Below are 13706 nucleotides of genomic sequence, written 5' to 3'. Positions count from 1 at the left end.
CACTCATGCAGTGAAGAAATTGTTCCATGGCTCTCCTACAAGATGATGTACCTCTTCCTGTGACCCGCCCCTACCCCGCAAAGGGGATGGGAGTCCTCCCGTACATGGTCCAGAGCAGAGCACAGCTCCCAGCTGGGTGGCAGCACTGTGGGACCCTGAGGATGGCAGGGCACTGTCACCTCTTCCCATCTGACCTACCTGAGCTGTGCTAAAACCTGCCTCAGGCAGCACAAACAGTCCCTGGAGCCCAGGGCGGGCACCTTGCACGGGGACAGGGGATGGGACACCCTGCACTGCCATCACTCCTGTTACCCACGCAGCTGACCCCTCTGCTCCCACCCTGAGAGAAATGGATGTGAACCCATCCCTTTACACCCTCAGAGAAGGCAGAGGCTCTGCTCACCAGCCTGTTTAAGGCATTAACACCCCGGGGAGCAGGATGTGGGAAGCTGGGGTAAGCGCAGCCTGGGGATGAAGGTCTGTAAGATCATAACAATCCACATCCATCCAGCTGCTTCCTGGAGGACCTTGGCCCCGAACAATGGCTCGGCAGGGAAAGTTCCTTTCCCAGGCAACAGCCAGCCCTGCTGCAGGGCTGAACAGCTGAGAATTGTCCTCGCAGCGAGAAGCCACTGCTTCACTGCAGCACCGCGTGGGCCTCGGGTTGCCCTCGAGAGCCAATTTAACACACCGAGGCGGAGGGCAATTTAATGCCCTCAGGTACCTGCTGCCATGAGATACTAAAATACTCCCCTCCTGCTTGCTGTTCTGCTCTCCAAGTGATGAATTCTCCCAGAATTACAGTCCTCAAAGGCAGGACCTGCTTTCTGCCCTTGTCACAGAGCCAAATGGCTGTTCACACGTCCTGTCCCCGCAGGGGACCGGGGCTGCATCCCTGGAGCCCGCCAGGCCCGAGCAGCCAAACCTCCTTCCTTACCCCTTTCAGCACTTCCTCCATGTGGTCGCAGAACTGCATGAACAGGTTGATTTTCCAGCTGGTGTTACAATTGACAGAGTTCACCTGAGGAGCAAAAGAGCACGGCCGTGATCCCGGGGACAAGGAAAGAAAGGAAGAAGGAAAAACAACGGGCAAGCCCTGACACCAGCCCTGCCCAGGCCTCCAGTACCTCCTTGCAGCCAGCGTTGTCAGCAAGCTCGTAGTTGCTGGCGTGCAGAGGCTGCCCGGCGTTGACAGGGTTCAGGATGACTTTGTCTCCCACGACTACCTGGGGAGCAGAATGGGAAAGGGGGAGCGAGGATGAGACGGGGCCCCGGGCGGGGAGCCGAGCCCTGGCACGGTGCTCTCTGTACAGTGCCATTTAGGGGCTCCTCACGTTATCCCCGTTGCTCCTCAGCTTCCAGAAGGGCTGGATGAAGAGCCAGGAGCCCTCGTTGCCGGTGGCATCCAGCGTGACCCGCATGGCGTTCTTCTCCAGCAGCGCCGGCAGCCGCTTGTTCACCGTCAGGTACTTGTTGCTCTTCATGTGCAGGAGCTGGAGGAGCAAACGCCGGGTGAGCTGTGGCAGTGCAGCCCCCCGAGGCCTCCCAGAATGATTCCCCCAGCCCTGCCCTGTGCCGGTACCTGGATGACGCTGCCATACTTCACCACGTCCCCGTGCACCTTCTTGTTCTCCGTCTCGTTCTGCTTCTGCTCCATCTGGGCCGCGTGCTGGTCCAAAGGGAGAAGAGCTGAGTGTAGCAGCACCCTCCTCCCTCCCCAGGAGCAAATCCCAGAGCCCCCTCAGCCATGGGAGGATCAGCATCCCTCCAGCCCTCAGAGCGTGTCACCACAGCCCTCCGAGAGCCCAGCCCAGGACCGTGGTGTGGCCCTGAGCAGCCCTGTGAAACCCACTGACAACAGTCCTCGTGGAAACTGAGGACTTCAAAAATGAGGACAGGGACAAAATGGCACCGAAATTCCCCCGAGGCACCAGGTCTCAGGGGGCAGCACTGAACGAGGACTCTCTGCACAGGACAGGGACTGGGGCAATGCACCCACCACGGGGGCTGTGGGGACTGGGGGCTCCTGGCAGCCCCAAAACCAAAGAGCTGGGGCCCTGTGCCAGCGGTGCCAGCGGTGCCAGCGGTGCCAGGCCCAGAGATGGAGCAGGTCCAGACCTGCTGCAGTGGATGCAGCAGGATGAGTCCCCACGAGCGAATTGCTCAGCAGCACTTGCAGCCCCTCTCCAAAACCACAGACATTTTCCATGCGGTGGCTCTGGCAGTGGGAGCAGTGATGTGATGTTGACACAGACGGAGCGAGGCAGGAACTTGCTCCCACAGCAGATCTGGGAATGGTGAGGGTGTGCTGACAGCGCTGGCGCCAGCCTGGGCACAGCCTGGGCAGCACCAGCACAGCGTTCCCCCGCAGCTGGGATGGGAAACAGCGCCGAGGGATGGAGCTGGGAGGGCTCCTGCCCTTCCCCATCCTGCTTTCACCCCCTTTCACTTGAGGGCAGAGGAATTGCGAAACATCTGGACTCGTGGCTTGGCACTGGGAGGATGGGACAGTGGCTCTGTGAGTGGCCAAGCAGGTGAGGGCTCTGAATGTGCCTGGCAGGTGTCCCCACACAGCTCTGGGTGCCAGCCTGGGTAACCCTCCCACCCCACACAGCCACCCAGGGACATGGGCCCTGCAGCGGTGGCTGCTGCCACCAGGAAAACAAACCTGCTGCCAAGAAATCCTGTGCTGATGTGGCTCTGGGAGTTTAACAACAACCCCATGGAGCAACACAGCTCTGGTAGGAGATCCAGCCCCACAGCATGTGCTAAATCTCCATCCAGATCTGAGCAACTCCTTCGCCAACAGCTGTGGGGTGGGAGTGGGAACTGACTGCCCCAAGCATGAGAGTCCACGGGGCTGGTGTTCCCAGCCTGCCCCTGGGATGGGATGGGATGGGATGGGATGGGATGGGATGGGATGGGGTCTGTCCCCATGCCAAAGGATGGGTGTCAGGGATGCACACAAGGGTGGGAGCAGGGAGGATCAGGAGACATCAGCAGAGGGGGAGGAAAACCCCCACAGCCTGCCTGCACTGCCCTGGGCTGCACCTGATTGATCAGCCAGGAAAACACAGAGCCTTAAACCCACCTAAAAACAACAGTGAAGAGCACAGGCTGGGATAGACAACCGTGGGCACTGCCTGGCAGGGCTCGAGACCTGGCTGCTCCTGCCTCAGGGAATCATCTCCACGGGCTGGAGATGTTCTCAGCCTGTTTCTCAGCCTCCTTGACAAAATGCAGGCTGGAGCCTGGTGTCCACTGGGATGGGACAGGGCTGTTGTGGCCACATGGGCAGAGCTGGGCTCAGCTCCCTCTGCCCCAGCTCCTCTCTGGGCACCAACAGAAACACCAGGAGCAGCGGGAAGCAGCGAGGAAATGGCAGAATCTCTTTAAGACAAACCCTAACCAAGGTGCAATCAATCAGGCTCAGAAATGAGCCTCTGGGTCCAGCCGTGGCCAGGGCAGCTGTGACGTTCCAAGCCCCAGTCCAAGGGGGACAGGGAAATGGTGTTTCCATGTGCCAGTGACCACGAGGGGCTGGACATGGCAGGGGGCACCGGCCCTGCCCCAGCACCCCCAAAGCAGGGCAGGACACCCCAGCTGGCACTGCTCAGACCCCCTGCCCACGGCAGACCTGGAGACGCTCTGGTGGAGCTGGGGCTGGGCTGGAGGCCCGATGAGATGATTTAGTGAATCTCTCCTCAGCCTCAGTTTTATGAATCATCCGTGGGGCCTCGCCAGCTGTCTGAGGCCATTGTGCAATGTTTGACATGGGCCCTGGCCAAACCTCGGGGAAGTCAACAGGAGCCTTTCCCTTCCACAGCCCTTTGGAGCACGTCCTGGCCACAGGGCTCCCTCCTGCACGCCCGGGGTGCTGAGAGGGTGCTGGGGGTGCTGAGAGGGTGCTGGGGGTGCTGAGAGGGTGCTGGGGGGTGCAGGGCTGTGCTCACAGAGCTCCTCTGCCCACTCTGCCACAGCTCTTCTGCACAAGGAGCATCAGGAGGTGGGACAACAATGGCTGCTCACGGGGCAAGGAGGGAAAGGCAGGTGGAAATCCCCTCTCATCCCAAAACCAGCATCACCAGAGGTCTGCATGTGATCTCCCACCCAGCCCTCAGGGACTGCCCCTCTGGGCAGGACAGTCCCTCACCCCTCTCACCTGGAGCTTCTGCAGCAGCACCACATCTGCAATCTTGTCCTTGTCCTGCTTGGTCTGCTTGGCCTTCCAGTACTGCTTCTGGGCGGAGTAGCGGTTCATGGGGCACACTTTGAAGAGGCAATCTGGGAGCAGAGGAGGCAGCGTGAGGCTGCAGCAGCCACTGGTGTGTCCCGAGTGGGGTCAATGTCCCCGAGGGACAGGAGCAAGGACCCCTCCAGGACACGGCTCCTGTCCCAGCAGCACCACTGGGAGATGGTCCCCCCCATCCCACCACAACCCCATCTGCTGCCAGGGGGCCGAGGGAGACACGTGGAGGTCACATCCCCGTGTATTGGCCCGAGGGTCAGCTTTAAATCAGGATAAATAATGAGTCCAGGAATTACTCCACTTCTTGGACTCATGATTAGAAGTGTTCCCATCGGAAATGGTTGTGCTATTTGGGAAGGAAAACTTCAGGGGGAGAAGAAGCTCTGATGAAGCCCAGCTGCACCAAAGGAGGAGAGGATCCCGCTGGGAGGGAGGGAGGTCGGGACACGAGCAGCCATCTCCACATCCCTTGTTCCTACGGGACACCCAGAGCCTGCAGAGGCTGTGGATGGACCCTGTGGTGGCCATGCCATTGGGATACACACGTCCATCCCTCCAGAACAGTCTCAGGGAGCTTGGATCACCCGTGCTGGACTCTATGAGCATAATCCCAAAATCTGTGTGTCAGCAGCTGCATTTCAGGTCCTAAAGGATGCACAAGATGCATCCCAGCTCCTCCAAATGCTTCCAGTGACTCCCTGCTCTGCAGATTGTCCCAGTTTGTCTGTTTTTCCCCTCAGATGGGGGGTGGGAAGTGCAGACACCCAGATCCAGGCTTTGGGAACTGAAGCAGGAGAGCAGATGTCCGGAGACAAGGAGGCACTCACATCTCCCAGACCCCTTCCACGGCTGAGGGCTGTACAGGGCGAGGGCAGGAAGGGCTCTGCAGCCTGAATCGCCCTAATTATGCCTGAAATAGCAGCCCAGAACCTTCAGACACAAAAAGAAAATACAAAAGTCCCTTGCATGGCTGGCGGCGGGCCCGAGGCGCTGGCGAGAGCGTATTTATTTACCTGGGAGTGCCGAGCAAACAGCGCCGAGCGCGGTTCTCACCGGCCGGGGCCGCTGGGCCGGGGCCAAGTTTCACATTTCGTTTTACAGGTCTGTTTGCCGGTGGCACAGCCCGTGCCAAGGAGCCCGTGACGCCGCAGCGCGGGAGCTGCCGCGCCTGGCTGCCCGTGCCCACCGCCCCGAGCGGGGCCGCAGCCACCCCGGGGCACCTGCACCCCGGGAATGCTCCACCACCTCGCTAATTAGGCTGCAAGAGGGCCTGGGGGCAACTTGAAACGGGGGGAAGGGGGGGGGAGGGAAAATAATCCAGTAAAGCCACCCGGAGGTGGGTTCAGATCCAAGCCCCGGCTCCATGCACGCCCTGCCCACGGGGCTGCCCCCGGCTCAGTGCTGAGCCTGGTTCTGCCAGGAGGGAAACTGAGGTACAGAGAGGTTTTCACACAAAAAGTCTCCAGCACGGTTTGCTTTGGGAGCCAGAGAGTTTGGCATCTGGGCCAAAGAATCGACAGCTTTCTGCAAGATGGATGGTGGGTGGAAAGCAGGGAAGGCGGGGGAAGCTCCCACGTCAGCACTGCCCTGTGTGAGCAGCTCAGCGGGGGGATGTGGGGCCGACCTGCCCCGGCCCACAAAGGCTGTGGGGGCAAAACCTCCTGCGAGCCCTCAGGGGAACTGGGGACACTGGGGCGAGTGGCACGGCCGAGGGTCCCCCTGCCCCTTGTCTGGGAGCCACCCGACGCTGGCTCAGCGCGGGGTGGAAGCACTGGATTTGCTTTTCCTTTCATGCCTGAACTGGGCTGGGAAGAGCCTCGGAGGGGGGAGAAACCACAGAAAGAAAGCAAATAACTGAGAGGTGTGGAGCGTCTCTCGAGGGCAGGGCTGCAGGAACAGCTCCCGGCTGGGTTCTGGCATTTCCAAAGAACCTTTCGGGCCTGACCTCGGGAGAAGGGTCCGGTTTTCCCAGCGGGATGCCCCGGTGCGACCTGCATCCCGCTCAGCACGGCGCAGGATAGGGCAGGGTCCGGCCACAGGATATGGGGACGGCAGCAGCACATGAAAATCCTGCCCAGGCCCCGCTGCTGCCGCAGGCAAGAGCCACAGCCCTTGTTTCCACGGCTGGCGGCGATGGCTATCGAGCAGGCAGAGCGAGACCCTTCCGGCCATTAACGCGAGCAGCTGGATATCCTGATAGGGTTTGCAGGGAGCGGGGCTGAGCCTCGACCAAACCCGTGCCTGCAAAAGAAATTCAACACCCGCCCTTGGCCAGGCAGGGGATGGAGTGGCTGCTGGGACAAGGCAGCTCCCAGCTCTTCCCATCCAGCCCCAGGTGAGAGTCTGCTGATGCCCAGGAAATGGGATGGCTCCCTGGGCTGTCCAGGGCTGTGGGATGCTGGGAGCTGCTGGATGGGTTGTTAATCAGCCCCATGTAAAAATCAGTGGCAACAGCTCCTGTGGAGAGCCAGGCCACTGCTTGGTAGGACCCCTGAGGGGGAGGATGCCCAGGGGTAAAAGCATCCCACTGCAGGATGCACCCGAAAAAAGTTGGGGGCACAATGCAGAGAGGGGAACTGATATTTAAATAGCTTTTTCTAAAATAGGACGTGAAATGACAGCAGCTGGGATGAAAGGGATGGCTGCTCTAAACCAACCCCAAATCCAACAGCACAGTCACAGGTCTGGGGAGATTTCACAGCTCTCTGTACACTCCTTGGCTATAAACTCCAGGCACTCAAACTCAACTGGGACACGGCCCTTTCCCTGAGATCAGAGCATCCCCAGCACGTGGGGCAGGCACAAGCCAGCACTTCCCAGACCCCCAGACCCTAACCCTGGCATGGGTGCTCAGGGTCACCATCACCTCCAAGGCCATTCAGAGCAGAGATGGAGCTGCCCCAGGCTCACCTCGAAACTTCTTGGGGGGGTTGTCCAGGTCCCCAGCAGCCGGTTCCACCACGCACCGATCGTCCACCAGCCTGCACCAGAAAGAAAGGGGGAGCAGGGTCAGGAACAGGGGGATGATAATGGGGAGTGGCTGTGCCTGAAACCACCATCACCTAGCCACAGCAACAGCACCCAAATCTGTGTCTCCCATTTCCCACCCATTTGCACTCCATAAATCTTTCACACACCAGCACTTGGCTGCTGGAGCCACTCCGGGGTGTCTGTTCTGTACAGAGTGCCCCTCGTTTTCCATCCCACCCTTCGGGGCACACCAGGCTGATACAGATCACAGTAAAAACCACAATGGTTCGTGTCAGCCACTCCAGGCCCTTTGCTCAGTGGCCTGTGCCGAGGCTCTGCCTTGCCCAGCTCCAGCTCCTGGCTGAGCCCGGTGCCCCCCAGGCATAGTGTGTTGGCTGCTGTTATTGCCCTGGTAATCCAGCAAAAATGTGATGAGTTCAACTTCCATTCACAGGTTCTCCCTCTCCAGCTGGGAACTCGCCCCACTGGGACACGGTGGGTGCAGGTGCTGTGGAGGGAGGATGGAGGTGGCAGGGGCCCCCCAAACCCAGTTATTAATTATTATCTGATCAGAGCTGCAGGCTCTGCCCATCAGATCAGGGCTCTGTGTCTCCTCCCTGCCCACCTCTTCGCTTTCCCAGCGTTCAGCAAAATCCCACAGGCTTGGCCTTGGGTGCTGGGGACCAATTTTGGGATGGAGGGGACGTTGCTTTTCAGAGTGACCAAGAACAGCAAAGCACGACCCAACACCAGGATCTGCCCAGAGCCCAAGGGCCGAGCATCACCCGAAGGGCTGCTGGTGCTGGGACACCCAGAGCTCTCTGTGTGAAGCTCCCAAGGGAACTGGGTGCTCCAGCAGGACAGGCTGTACCCGCTCGCCCGCTTTCCCAGCCCCGGGAAGCGAAGCAGCAGGAGGAATCTGCTCCTGCCTGGGAGAGGAGCGGGGAGCGTGTCCCCACCTGCGGAGGCCGAAGCCAGGCAGGGGCTGAGTGTGCAAGAGGATACAGGAACTGTCCCAAAGGGACAATCCATCACAGGGCAGCTGGGTCAGGGACAGGAACAGCCTGGAGAAGGGAGGGGCAGCAAAGGCACAGCAGAGCCCACATTGCCCCCTCAGCCCCGAGGGATTCTCACTGTCCCCAACAAACCCAGCACCCCAAACAGCGTGGAGATGAACGCACTGCTCTGCAAAGGGCTAAAAACAAGGCAGATGTCCTGCCTGCAGATCCAGCTCCCTCCCTCAGCCCAGCCACTCTCCCCCCTGAGGAGGGGGAAATTCCTTTCCATAGCTCCACACAGAGGAATTTGGCCTCGGTGCTGATGGATTGGGACCCAGGGACCCCGGCAGTGCTGTGTCCTTGGCAGTGGAGGTGCGGGCTGGCACCGTGCTCCGACACCCAGCACCGCTCCTGCCCCGCCTGCTCCTCACAGCTCCCCAGGGCTCAGGAGATCAGCCTTAGTTTTCAAACAAAGAGAGAAAAGCAATTTATCTAATGCTTCTGGTGGCAGCAGAAGCTTAAAAATAATTAGCAAAGACCTGGAAGATTGGAAAAAACCCAAGCCCACGAGGTTTCAAACATGGTGAGCTGTGGCCAGACAGAGCTGCCTTGGCTCTGCAAACCTCCCTGTCGGCAGCGAGGGGGTTTTGGGTTCCCAACCAGGCTCTGCCCAAACACAACACCTTTTCCATGGGTCATGACAGCAGGGAAGTAGTTAGGCATATTCCCTGCATGGCATGGAGCCCTGGGAGGGCAGGGAAAGAGGGAGATAGGAAAAACAGAGGCAGCTGTGAGCAGAGGCTGCATCATATGCAAAGCCCCCCACCTGGAAGTGAAGACCACTGAGAGCTGAGCACCCAGCAACCCACAGCTTGGGCTCAGGGAGCGAAGCCCTGAACCCTGGCATGTGCCCACAGCTCCCACCAGTGCCCACAGAGGCAGAAGGTTCAATTCATCTCTGCACTTTAAAATCCAAAAATCCTCCCCTGTCACAGCTGGAGGCCTCCCAGGAGGCTCATTTTCAGTGCTGGCTGTGCCACAGTGCTCACCTGCCTTCCCCGTGCCCAGCATCACTGCTCCACCAGGCAGGATTAGAGACAGTGACCTGCCAGCCTGGAAGTCTTAATTAGTTAATAATCTCAAGGCAGTTTCAGCATCTTTAATCCTAGGATTACACTCTCTGCAGGAATGCAAAGTGTTCTTTTTATTAAACTGATACTCTGGGCTAACATTCCTCAGTTAAAAATTGCTGAAAAGAAAGGATTCTGACAGGGTGGACATGAGTCACCTGGGAGGCGGCTGGAGCCAGGACACGCTCCCACCAGTGAAATAACCGGCATTCCCGCAGCAGGATGGGCCATGGAAGCTCCCTCTGCCATCAGAGCATGGGGGCTGTGTGGGAGCTGGGCACGGGAGGGCACTCACTGCCCAGGGGTTGAGGAGAAAAGGGGCTGTTGGTGTCCAAGGACCGCGAAGAGGATCCTGTGCAGGGCAGGAACATCACACTTTGCCTTCCCAAATTACCCCAGGGAGCAGGAGGGGCCAGACCCTGCACTGGTGAGCCCCTCAAGGCACGGGTGAGCATCTGGCCAGCTTGAAGCCCTGGAGTCCTCACCAGTTCCAGAGGGGCTTTCTGGTGCTCCCAAACTCTGAGCACAAAGTGATTCCCTGGCCCGGGGCCAGCGTGCTTGGCCTCGTGTGAGGCAGAGCCTTCCCCGAGGTCAGGGGAGCAGCAGCTCATCCAGTGCTGCCAAAATCCACCACTGTCAGACCCCCTGAGCTCCCCAGGGACAGGGCCCAGCTGGGGCTGACGTGGAGCTGCTGCTCCTGCAGGGGAACCCGGAGGAGGAGGAGAGCTCCTTGTCGGGTATGGGGCCAGGTCAGCCCAGCTGGCATCCTCGGGGTGCAGGGTGGGCACCAAGCCCCCAGGGAGGAATAAGAACAAAGTGAGTGAGCACAGGGCAGCCACAAAAATGCAGCTTTTCCCCGCTGTCCCTGTGCTGGGAGGACTCAAACTACTCCTCCTCCTCCCTGCAGAGACGGGTTCGTCCTGACCCGGCAGAGCCGGAGTTACCCTTTAACCAGCTGCATCTCCCTGAGCTGCTCCACCCTGAAATCCACCTGCAACCACATGTACAGCTACCAAAGGTGTTATTTCGCCTGAAACAGCCCCTCACCATCCAGGTGGGTTTGCCGCCGGTCCCTCCCCACGTGAGCCCTCGCTGCCAGTCCCGAGCCCCCAGCGGGTCCTGGGAGCCCCCAGGGATGGGGCAGCGAACAAAATCCTCCTGGGCAACTTCCCATGTTCCCAAAACCACTTCAGGCCTCTCCAATACACCCATGCTGTCCCCCCAGCTCTCCCAAGGGACCGTGTCCCTCCCAGGGTGCTGTGACCAGCAGCATGGCCACCCTTAGCCCAGTTCTCTGTGCCCACGGGACCCCTGAGGTGATCTCCTCCTTTGGGCTGATTGACACTGGAGCTGCTTTGGGTATCTTGGCTCAGCGTTCCCACCTAGCCCAGCACTGGGGGTCCCCACCCCTCCCAGGATGCTTTTCCTGCTCAGGAACAAACATCCACTGCAGAGAGGGGGTCTGGGGGAGGGTTGGTGCCAGTGCCCTTCAGGGGGCTCAGTCAGGGGCTGCAGGGCTCCCCCACCCCAGAAACAGCACACTGGTGTCCATCCCTTAACGTGACACCGTGAGCAGCACCTGGAGACACCATCACCCCACACAAACAGATTCCACTGCAGACCCCCCTGATCCCACAGCCAAAGCCAGTCCCTCCACAAGGAAGGATGTCAGGCCAGCGTGGGCTGGCAGAGCTGTTTGCCTTGCAAATGAGCTAAATGAGGTCCCTGTGGCAGGAGGGCCAGGAGAAGCACTCTCAGTGAGTCACCCCGCCCCTTATCACAGGAGTGATTTAAGGTGTGGTTGGGTCTCCCCAGTACAAGGGAAAACTTGGAGATGTGGAAAGAACCCAGAGAAAGCAGAACCCTGGGAAAGTGGGGCTGCCCAGCAGAAGCCATGCTGGGGGCTGGGAGAAGAGGCTCCCCAAACAAGTCCTGCCTTTCAGGTGCTTCTAAGGAAGTCCAGAAAAACACTTGGCTGAAAGGGGGATGTGAGGGCCGGAGCTGCAAGGGGATCAGAGCCACAGAGTCCACACACCTCTACCTGAGCTCCTGCTGAGCCACTGGGACACGCTGTGGGAGCCAACAACCAGCGCTGGGTCCCAACAGAGGGGAACCCTTTCCCAGAGGCTGGAGGGGTGCTCAGCACGGAGGCTGCAGCCCTGCCCTGGGCTGGCTCTGGCACTGCAGGGCAGCACGAGGAGCCCCCTCCCAAAAAGGCCGTGGGGATGTGCCCCACTGGCACAGACAGGCTGCACCTGCAGGACCTGCTGCCCGACACCACAGAGCTGCCAGCATGGACACCCTGGGCAGGTGTGCCCCCCACTGCCCCCCATTCCTGGGCAGCCTGGTGGAGGGAGCCTCGGTGGGCACAGACACAGAGGCCGCACGTGCCCAGCGGTGGGTGAGAGAACACGTGTGGGCGAAGGTATGTGCGAATAGAGAGGCATGTGGGAGCAAGTGCATTCACCACAGATTATAGAGCCGGGCAGCTCCTGCCCCAGGAATCCCATCCAAGTCAGCATTCCTGCCTGAGCTCAGCCTCTCCTCCACGCAGCGTGGGGCAGCTCGCTGGCACTGCCCCACGTCCCCCCGCCCGAGGCAGCGGACACGGTTTGGGATCCTGCCTCGAGGGCAGGAAAAACCCACCCGTGTCCCAGGGCAGCCCTGGCAGAGCCCTCCCCAGCGAGGGGGCACGGCCTGTCCCCACAGCCAGCAGCAACAGGCCCGTGCATGGAGGGGCACGAAGGTCCTGGCCTGGCTCTGCTCCAGCAGCACTGCTGGCTTGTATGGACACAGGAGGGACGAGGGACAGGTCCCCGAGGTCTCCACTGTGTCACCCCACGCTGGGCAGTGAGATCCCTTTGCCAGTGCTGCCATGTCCAGGGAGCTGGCTCAGCCCAGAGCTGGCAGCGCCCTGGTGCCCCAGCCCCAAGCAGCACTCGGTGACCCTGGAGCGATGCCACTGATCACCGGGTATGTGGGACCCCGAGGGGAGACACGAGAGCCACCACTGCCTGGCCAGGGGCTGGCAGCCTCCAGCCACGCTGGACAGGGCTGGGAGCACAGAATGGCCCGTGCCCAGGAGGGATCCTGGCTGCACCAGCCATCCCACTCACACATCCCCTTCCTCACCCCATCGACCCCTCACGCTGCTGAAGCTCATTTCATCCCCCCAGCCCCTAATGGGCAGGGAACGGCTTCTGGCCATAGGGAGGGTGGGCTGGGGGTCCTTCCAGGGCTGCATCCTGCCCCTGACAGCGGCCGGAGCCGGGAGCGAATCCAGAACACCCTGTCCCCCTCCCCACCATCTCTCCCAACTCCTGCTGCAGCACCCGGAGCTTCCCGGCCCCTTTTCCCACCGTGCTCCGGCTCAGCCCCTTCGTCCCGTCCCGTCCATCCCGGGGACCCCGTCAACGCCCACGGGAGCCCCTCACTCACCCCAGGGTGCTGATGAAGCCATTGACGGAGCCCTCGGCGTACAGGGAGACGATGTCCCCGATGTGCAGGAAACTCGACATCTCATTCATGGTTACCCCGACCCGGCGCGGCGCCGCTTCCTCCCGCAGTCACCTTCCCGGGCCGAAATCCAGCATGGGCGAGGGGACCCGGGGGGGTCCCTGCTCCGGGGGGTCCCTGCTCCGCGGTGGGGGTGATCCCAGCCCGGCTCCTGCCGCCGGCAGCACCGGGAGCGGGACGGGAGCGGAGCCCCACGCACAACTTTTACATGTGCTGGGCAGGAAGGGAGCCAGGGAGAGGAGGAGGAGGAAGGGGAGGAGGAGGAGGGGGCGGGGGGATGAAGCTCAGTTAGGGGTCCGCATGGGCTCTGTCCGTCTGTCCGTGCCCCGTCCCGCACAGCTGCGCTACCTGCGGCCAATGGAGCGGGATCAGGAAGTCCCGCCGGCAGCCCCGTGCGGGGAGGGGACCCGGGGCCGCCCGGGACGGGGGGGGCAAGGGGAGGCCCCACCCCCGCACCCGCCTCCCGTCGGGGGGGGGCCGGGGGGTGCGGGGGCTGCACGCCCCGCTGCCCGCGGGGGGCTCCGGGGCCGGGGGAGCAGCCACCGCCCACCCACGGGGGTCCCCCGGCTCGGTCACCGACCCACGAACCCCGGGACGGACCCCCATGACCGCCCCCTCGGGGTGCTCAGCCCCTGCACCCCGGGACGGAGCCCCCCAGCTCGGGGATCTTGCCGTCCCGCCGGGGCTGCGCCGCTTGGAACGACAGCGGGCGCTTTCTGGGGAGCGCTGGGGGTCGCGGGGTGCCCCCCAAACCGACGTGGAGCGGTGGGCACAGCCACCCCCACACCCATCGGCAAAAGCGAGCGGCCACTGCCCCGGGCCCCTCTCCCGCCACCCCCGGTC

The 13706-nt window shown here is 61.4% G+C and overlaps 1 protein-coding gene across 2 annotated transcripts in view; it reads right to left on the bottom strand.

The window, feature by feature from the left end:
- Positions 1-13201, bottom strand: part of ITPR3 (inositol 1,4,5-trisphosphate receptor type 3) — a 35943-nt gene extending 22742 nt beyond the window's left edge. The window contains exons 1-7 of one of the 2 annotated variants that reach the window (XM_027896800.1): positions 12786-13201; positions 7160-7230; positions 4163-4284; positions 1583-1669; positions 1335-1493; positions 1128-1226; positions 938-1021 (exon numbers count right to left, since the gene is read on the bottom strand). In XM_027896800.1, the coding sequence (XP_027752601.1) occupies positions 938-1021; positions 1128-1226; positions 1335-1493; positions 1583-1669; positions 4163-4284; positions 7160-7230; positions 12786-12874 (711 nt within the window). In that variant the 5' untranslated portion in view covers positions 12875-13201. The remainder of the gene's footprint in view (positions 1-937; positions 1022-1127; positions 1227-1334; positions 1494-1582; positions 1670-4162; positions 4285-7159; positions 7231-12785) is intronic. The other variant, XM_027896802.1, reaches the window with a different exon arrangement.
- Between the last annotated feature and the right edge of the window lie 505 nt (positions 13202-13706).

The sequence above is a fragment of the Empidonax traillii genome, unplaced genomic scaffold (genome assembly GCF_003031625.1).
Source record: "Empidonax traillii isolate 1590-97213 ecotype Southwest subspecies unplaced genomic scaffold, ASM303162v1 scaffold516:size646513, whole genome shotgun sequence".
NCBI classification, from domain to species: Eukaryota; Metazoa; Chordata; class Aves; order Passeriformes; family Tyrannidae; genus Empidonax; species Empidonax traillii.
The sequence above is the reverse complement of the archived record's forward strand: the minus strand, read 5'-3'. Positions and strand labels throughout refer to the sequence as shown.